We start from the raw sequence: 9,357 nt of genomic DNA, 5'->3' as shown, positions 1-9,357 counted from the left end.
TTCGTGTGAAATTTTAGCAAGAGGAGAGCATAGATTGAAACCCAGATTAGCATTTGTCATGAAAATGACGATAGGGCAGAGACAAGTTCGCAACATTAAAAAGAAAAGAATGGCACCCAATTCGATTAATAATGAAATTGAACTTTATTCAATATAAAATATAAATATTAATTAAAATTGCTTAATTTTAAAGCAATATACCATCTAATACAGATAAAACTGAATAATGAATTTAGGGAACAAACAATTAAAGAAACATAAAACACAAACAATTCTTGACCTTCGGGACAAGATCACACACTGTAGTAGTATCTGTTCTGATGCTACAATTCATCTTTTCTGCCCTCGGCCGGTGGAGGAGAAATCCTTCATGACTGAGACAATTTGTATTTTTATTCCTATCCAGAGTACCCCTTATTGGGGAGCTAGATTCCCCATAAGATTTTATGTTGAAATATTTAAATAACTATTACTTTAAATACAGAAATTATATTTAAAGTTTTGGTTTTCTGTTCTTCTGTGCCCATTTTTTTCCCATGTTTTCATCAAAATGTGTAGCGTATTTTCATCAGTTACATGGTTAGGAATCCTATACTCCGCTATAGTCTTCATTTTCATATCAGTGCAGAATACATGAATACGGAAATGAAGTTCACATAACTACTAAAAGACAATAATACTTTAATGTGAATATTGGTTAAAAACTAAGAAAATATAGTAAACATGTACGATATTAAATCAGGATGGTGGTAAATTTGGGAGGGGACATTATTATTATTATTATTATTATTATTATTATTATTTCACTCACTAGGAGTTGTCTCACAGGCCATTATCAGTGATAGCTCACTGGCAGTAACCTGTGGTATTCGCTGCAGACCGCGTGACAGCAAGTCTCCTCAGATTTCCAATATTCTCCACTGCTTGACCACTCGTGCAGATGATTGCCAGTTATCACAACAGTCGTTTGCCATTGATTTCTCGTTGGCATCGGCCATTGGTGTTTCCTGGGGTTTGGATAACAAAATTTCCCCCAAAGGTACCAGATTTGAACTGCACGCTTCCAGTGGAAATCTGGTTAGTACTCTCCCACCTCGGTGTTTCCATCCTCCCTGACCCTTCACAACTAGTTGATGTGGCGCCAGTCGATGTCATCTACACCAATTTTTTTTATTATAATTGTTATAATAATAATAATAATAATAATAATAATAATAATGGTGCTTGTGTAGTGTACGCATCGTGCCATATTTAAGATAGTATTTCCAAGTTAAATTAAATTTTTATGGTATCTTTTTTTTTATTAAATTGTTAGGTGAAAGTGCGGAATAGTTAGAAAGCCCCTCCCTCTGTTAAGAATGGCTATCTAAATAATAACGTTATTTCAGCAGGGCGCGTACAACATTTACTCGTACTTCACGGAGAACGTGGACCCTGCGTAAACGGTGTTTTTATTTAATAATTGATCCCTGTAAGCGCATGCGCAAAAGATTTTCTTTGGTTTATTTAATCACGAAAGCTTTTTTTTGCAGGTACTATTTGAGGCCAAAAAAGAGGGGGGACATTATTCGAATATGTATGAAAAAATAGTTTAATAATATAAAAATCTTTTGTGGAGAAAATAATAAAAAAATTAAAATAAAATAAAATAAAAACAAGCACGAAATAAAAGTATGAATCAAATTTGCCCCCTCAAAAACGAAAAAAAAAAATAAAAAATAAATAAAAAAATAAATACACGCACGATTAAAAAAAAAAGTCTGAGATTTATACAGAGAATGTGAAAGAAAACGTTCCCCGTGGAGTACTCATTTATTTATAAGATAAAACACAAGAAAATATATTAACTAAAATTTAATGTACTCTTTATTTTTTTAGTTCATGTCAAAACTTTAATTAAAACTGATTAGTTAATGAATTTTTAAGACGAATTTGTGTTCGTTATGTCTCGATAAACAGAATTTCCTATTTCATTTCCGATTTCAGTCATATAAATTATTTATAATTGAAATGTTATAAAACAAACAAACTTTAAGTTTTTAATATATTTCAAAGAAATAAATTACGCTCGGTGAATTCATCGATCGTTTTTGGTTAACTAAAAGAGTAAAAATAAAACTATCTTGAAAAATGCTTCTAACTTTAAAATATTTGAAAACACTCAATGAAAAGTTTTATTTATTATAAAAAAAAAACGGACTGAAAAATATTCTCATATGAAAATTGTTTGTTTTGCAGTTTAAAAAAAATGATAAAAACATGTTCACTTACTGTTATAATTTGTTAGATTAAAATTATCCAAATAAATGTGCAATTATATAACTATCCAAATGAAGAATTGTTCTTTCTCTTTGGGAAGAAAATACGGTTAAATTACCACAAGGAGCAACGAAAATATTTTTTATGGCTATTAGCGTGATCACGTGGTTGAACACGAGAAACTTTAGGCACCGTATATCTACATGATGATCTGGTAATGACGTCACCCTGTCATGTTCATTGGCCTGTACTTACCCTCGGTGACCTCGATGCAACTAATAAGGAGAGAGTCCTAGCAATCGATGCAAAATACCGGGGCACCTGCACTGCCATTTTGTGAATGGAGTCTAAAACATGCAATTCTTTTTTAGTGGTGCCTCTAAATACCTTATTAATGAAAATTGCTACGGCTTTTTCCCCTTTACTTTTAATAGTTTACAAAAAATATCTTTATCTTACTCATTGTCTCTGTCTTCTCCTAACAACCCTGCTGACATCATTAACAAAATTTCCAATCCTATGATGAAAGCTAATAAAACAACATAAGCGTCAATTCAGAATCCGAAATTCTAACTTAGATGCGTTATACCAGTTCAACTTTTCTAACATTAGCGAGTTTACACTCCAATCTTCCAGAGGTTGAAATCCATTTTAAAAAAGATCAAATAGGACGATGACATTGACCCGTCAATCTCTGTAGATGATTTCATGATCTCAGGTTATTTTGAACATGATCCAATAACCAAACCCTTAACACTGCCATAGTCATGGAATTTTCTGCAATGAAAGACGGTTTAAAAAACTTAGTATCTTTTCCACTAGAGCAAGGTACAACATAGGGCCAGAAAGTAGCTAAAACCCGCTTTCCTGACATTGATCGTGCAAAAAGTAGCCGCGATCGAACCATCGGTATTCTCCGGTAGGGGTACCTAAAACAATTGGCAATAATCAGCTCCCAAGGAAGAGCTAATGCCTGTGAAGATTAACCTAGGGTCGAGCTGGATCACACCTCATAAACAGAATGATGACACGGAGAACCGAGACTGGTATTACAACTGGCAAATATTCAATTATCCTAGATGTACAGACGTATTAGACACCGTATATTATTATTATTATTATTATTATTATTATTATTATTATTATTATTGTTGTTGTTGTTGTTGTTGTTGTTGTTGTTGTTGTTGTTTACCCGATTCTGATACAATTACCGATTCCGTTCTAAATTCACAATTTCGATACTATTACCGATTTAGAATATTTTTGATTTCTAAATTTATATAAGCATAGACTTTTTGTTGTTATTTAGTTCTTTTTTTCAATTTTCGGATTACCTTAAAACTCATGTAATATGTACATATATTTCTGCAAACTTGAAAATACACACGTGGAGGGTGATCTATAGATTTAAGCGTTATTGATAATTTAAAAACAAATACTTATCATTTTATTGTTATTAAAAGAAAAGAAATGCATTTCTTAAACAAAAACAAACAAAAAGAAAACAATCCAAAGAATCGTTTTTAGTCATTGTAAAATGGGGTACAGATTTTTCAGATTTCGATATTCAAAAAAGTTCCGATTTTTCCGATTTGCGACATTAATTCTTACTTTTTTTGTCTTTTTTCGAAACTTACCTTCAGGATATCAGGCTCCATTCGTGCACACGTGATCGTTTCTAAGAAAGAAACAATTCCTTCCTTGAACCAAAGATCATCCCACCATTTCATTGTGAGGAGATTTCCAAACCACTGAACGTAAAGACAAAAAAAAAAATTATTTGAAATAATAAAATTGCAAAGGTTTACTTTTTGTTAGAGAATTTTTACAAGAGAAATACGAAAGGATATTATTCTTAAAATGTGCTCATTCAATTTGCATCTCAAGCGATGAAAATGCTATTTCAAATTTAAGCTTGACAAACTACAGACACCCTTATAGAAATGATTGGACTCATCTACAATAAGATGCGTTCATTCAATTCGAACATGTAGCAAACGTGAGAAGTTAAAGCAAAAGTTAAACGTGACAGACTAGCGAAAATGATAGTTCGCTAGTCACGTAGAAATAACTAGACGCATCTAAAATAAGATGCGCTTATTAAATCTGTGCGTTTAGCGGTAAAAATGAGGTTTAAACTGATAAACCTCATAGAAATGATTGTAAAAAACATGCGTCCATTCAATCTGCCTGTGACCGATCGAGCGAGCATATCACAGAAATGCAAGGAAGCATCTAAAAGCAAATAATAATAATAATAATAATAATAATAATAATAATAATAATAATAATAATAATAATAAAGAATCAGAAAAATACATAATGGAAAAAACTGAAAGAATAATTATTGCAGCAAGAGACACTGAGAAAACAAATAAGACAGAAAAAGAAGAGACGAGGGATGAGGCGAGAAAAGAAAAATGGGAAGAGAAACAGCTACACGGACGATTCATAAGGATTACAAAAGATGAGACTAACGAAAACAATTGGAAATAGCTAGAAAAAGAAAACCTAAACAGAGAAAGTGAATCTCTAATAACAGCCGCACAAGATAAAGCAATTAGAACCAACTACATAAAAGTAAGAATCGATAAGACAAAATAAAGCAGTAAATTCAGATTCTGTGAAGAAAGAGACGAAACAATAAACCAAATAATAAGCGAATGCAGCAAGCTAACCCAAAAAGAATATAAGAATAAACACAATTAAGTAAGGAAGGCAGTACACTGGGAATTATGTAGACAACTGAATCTTTTAATACCCAGACAAATGTTACAACCACATACCGGCATCAGTACTTGAAAATGAAAGTTACAAAATCCTATAGGATATGGATATACAAATGGATAAACCATTCAAGCAAGAAGACCGGATAGAGGCTAGAAATAACGTTAAGAAAGAAATAGCGACAGCTAAGAAAGAATTTACGGAAACCACTAAAAAACGCATCGAAGCACAAAAACTAGGAACTCGAGACTTATGGAAAATCAACAATTCCCCCACAACTCAACAATCACGAGGTTGTTTGCTCAGCAACCGAGAAGGCTAACATGCCAGTCGGTTTGCCTCAAACTCCACACTGGACCATTCCAACCACCCCCTACTTGACTTTCCTATGCGGACAGACGCCACGCTAGACGATCTGAAAATCACCCTTGCTCAGGTGCTTGCTATCATAAAAAACCTTGACACTTCAAAAGCATGTGGACCCGATCTCATCCAAGCTGTGCTATTAAAAAAATGCTCAGCCGAAGTAGCTCCAGTTCTCTCCAAACTCTACAACAAATGCCTTAATGAAGCTTGCTTTCCGGGCTGTTGGAAAACTGCTTCTGTTGTACCAGTATTCAATAATTCTGGTGAAAGGACTGGCCTATTAAATTATCACTCCGTTAGCCTTCTCCCACTTTTTGCCAAAATATTTGAGACCTTAATTAACCATGCTCAAGTTTCTAAAGAAATGGCAGAAACACTAGAGGATGACCTCCAATCTGTAGTGGAATGGGGACCAAAATGGATGGTCACGTTCAATGCCGCCAAGACTAAACTAGTTTCATTCAATAATTACAAGAAACCTTCTCTACCACCTATAGAAATGGCCAACGACTCTTTATCTGAGAGTACATCTTTCAAACTCCTTGGCCTAACGTTCGCAGGAAACATGAGTTGGAACAATTACATCGAAAGCATTGCCAGGACCGCTGCAAGAAAGGTGGGCTCTCTCTACCGTGCTAGACAACTACTAACACCTGAAAGTATCCTGTACCTCTATAAGGCCACCATTCGCCCATGTATGGAGTATTGCTGTCACATTTGGGCTGGTGCATCTGCTATTAGTCTCTCGCTCCTTGACAGGGTTCAAAAGAGAGTCGCAAACCTGATAGGCCCTGAACTGGCATCTAAGCTTCAGCCTCTGTCCCATCGACGAAATGTTGCATCCCTCTGCCTGTTCTACAAGTATTTTAGTGGTTAATGCTCTGATGAACTGTAAGCACTTGTGCCCCCACGACATGAGCACCCTCGACAAACCCGACAGGCTGCTAAATCCCACCCCACACTATAGAGATCCCTAGATGTAAAAGATCTTTCTACTCCAATAGTTTCTTCCCCAGAACCGCCAGACTTTGGAATTCCATTCCGGGCCCCTGCTTCTCCAACAGCACTGACGTGCAGAAATTCAAGTGTAACGTGAACTGACATCTTGCTCCCCAAATCCCTACATAGTACCCCAGTAGTTGTTGGCCCTGATAGTAGCTCCCCACACTAAAGTGGCAATTTGCCTTGTTTGGGGTGAAAATGTGATAAAAAAAAAAAAAAAAAAAAATAATAGTTAAGAAGAAGGAAAAATCCTGCCAGATTGTAAAATTTGCTGTCCTAGCAGACCGCAGAGTGAAGATCAAGGAGACAGAGAAGCGGAGCTAATATACGGAACTTGCCAGAGAGCTCAAAAGGATATGGAAGATTAAGAAAGTCAAGATAACACCTCTACTTGTAGGAGCACTAGGAACAATACCGAAAAACTTTGAAAAAAAAAATGAAAGAGATGGACACAGAGGGATGACTGAGAAGATACAAGGGATAACAATAATGAAAACGACTGAAATATTAAGGAAAACCTTTTAATGCGGAGATTAAGACGTATGATCCACGGGCGCTAGCTGAAAATATAGAAACTGCCACAGAGATAAAACACAAAGAAACACGACATGGAATCATGAAAACTGAAACTGCAGAAGTGTAAGCTAACCTCCCGTTTTTGTTTTGTGTCACTATAAACTAGTGCCACACCAAATAAGTGAGGATCAAGGTGGATAGAAAAACCGAAGAGAAAAAGTACTAGCCAGACCTCCGCTGGATCCAAATAGTAAGCGGTTGTTGCGATAACGCAAATTCATCGGCAAAGGTCATCAAAAAAGCTGGAGAGTACTAGAAATCTGTGAAGACTTGTTGTTACTCAAAATCCAGAGAAAACCACAAGTTGTTCTCAATGAGAAATCTTTTATGATGGCCTGTGTGACTACTCCTAGTGAGCAAATAATAATAATAATAATAATAATAATAATAATAATAATAATAATAATAAAAATTATTATTATTATTATTATTATTATTATTATTATTTACTTGCCTTCTCACAAGGGCAAAGGTAGACACAAAGTTGGTTCTTAATCTAGGGAACATCCAGCTCCCCTAAAGATTGGAAGAAAAAAAAGATTGGAAGGGAACATCCAACTCCCTTCTAGATTAGAAGAAAAATAAAAATTCCCTAAGTCTAAGACTCTCCTTCAATGACCGAGGACAAAATAAACTAAATGTAGCATCAGCCCAGATACTACATTTTGTTATTAGCCAAAAACGCTAAAACTAACTGCTCTACTCAGCGTTGTCCGAGAGTTTAAAAAATGTAATTGCACGAAGTAATTAATTAAAATGCTTGACTTGTTTTGAAACGGAAAAGCATCTTCATGCATAAAATTCGACAAAAAAATTATATATTTTAAATAAATGATATTTTAAATAAATGATATTTTAAATAAATGATATTTTAAAAAAATTATATTTTAAATAAATGATATTTTAAATAAATGATATTTTAAAAAAATTATATTTTAAATAAATGATATTTTAAATAAATGATATTTTAAATAAATGATATTTTAAATAAATTATATTTTAAATAAATGATATTTTAAATAAATGATATTTTAAATAAATGATATTTTAAAAAAATTATATTTTAAATAAATGATATTTTAAATAAATGATATTTTAAATAAATGATATTTTAAATAAATGATATTTTAAATAAATGATATTTTAAAAAAATTATATTTTAAATAAATGATATTTTAAATAAATGATATTTTAAATAAATGATATTTTAAATAAATGATATTTTAAAAAAATTATATTTTAAATAAATGATATTTTAAATAAATGATATTTTAAATAAATGATATTTTAAAAAAATTATATTTTAAATAAATGATATTTTAAATAAATGATATTTTAAATAAATGATATTTTAAATAAATGATATTTTAAATAAATGATATTTTAAAAAAATTATATTTTAAATAAATGATATTTTAAATAAATGATATTTTAAATAAATGATATTTTAAATAAATGATATTTTAAAAAAATTATATTTTAAATAAATGATATTTTAAATAAATGATATTTTAAATAAATGATATTTTAAAAAAATTATATTTTAAATAAATGATATTTTAAATAAATGATATTTTAAATAAATGATATTTTAAATAAATGATATTTTAAATAAATGATATTTTAAATAAATTATATTTTAAATAAATGATATTTTAAAAAAATTATATTTTAAATAAATGATATTTTAAATAAATGATATTTTAAATAAATGATATTTTAAATAAATTATATTTTAAATAAATGATATTTTAAATAAATGATATTTTAAATAAATGATATTTTAAATAAATGATATTTTAAATAAATGATATTTTAAATAAATGATATTTTGAATAAATGATATTTTAAATAAATGATATTTTAAATAAATGATATTTTGAATAAATGATATTTTAAATAAATTATATTTTAAATAAATGATATTTTAAATAAATGATATTTTAAATAAATGATATTTTAAATAAATGATATTTTAAATAAATGATATTTTAAATAAATGATATTTTAAATAAATGATATTTTAAATAAATGATATTTTAAATAAATGATATTTTAAATAAATGATATTTTAAAAAAATTATATTTTAAATAAATGATATTTTAAATAAATGATATTTTAAATAAATGATATTTTAAATAAATGATATTTTAAATAAATGATATTTTAAATAAATGATATTTTAAATAAATGATATTTTAAATAAATGATATTTTAAATAAATGATATTTTAAATAAATGATATTTTGAATAAATGATATTTTAAATAAATGATATTTTAAATAAATTATATTTTAAATAAATGATATTTTAAATAAATGATATTTTAAATAAATGATATTTTAAATAAATGATATTTTAAATAAATGATATTTTAAATAAATGATATTTTAAATAAATGATATTTTAAAAAAATTATATTTTAA

At 29.7% G+C, this 9,357-nt stretch overlaps 1 protein-coding gene across 1 annotated transcript in view; it reads right to left on the bottom strand.

Annotated features, from left to right (window-relative positions):
• Positions 1 to 9,357, bottom strand: part of LOC145297640 (glutamyl aminopeptidase-like) — a 101,385-nt gene that overhangs the window by 67,204 nt on the left and 24,824 nt on the right. Inside the window, exon 6 of the mRNA XM_080143745.1 lies at positions 3,897 to 4,010. Within this exon, the coding sequence (XP_079999871.1) occupies positions 3,897 to 4,010 (114 nt within the window). The remainder of the gene's footprint in view (positions 1 to 3,896; positions 4,011 to 9,357) is intronic.

The sequence above is a fragment of the Euprymna scolopes genome, chromosome 18, assembly GCF_053919585.1.
Source record: "Euprymna scolopes isolate OS-2025 chromosome 18, ASM5391958v1, whole genome shotgun sequence".
Lineage (NCBI taxonomy): Eukaryota > Metazoa > Mollusca > Cephalopoda > Sepiida > Sepiolidae > Euprymna > Euprymna scolopes.
This window is presented reverse-complemented; position numbering and strand designations above follow the sequence as displayed.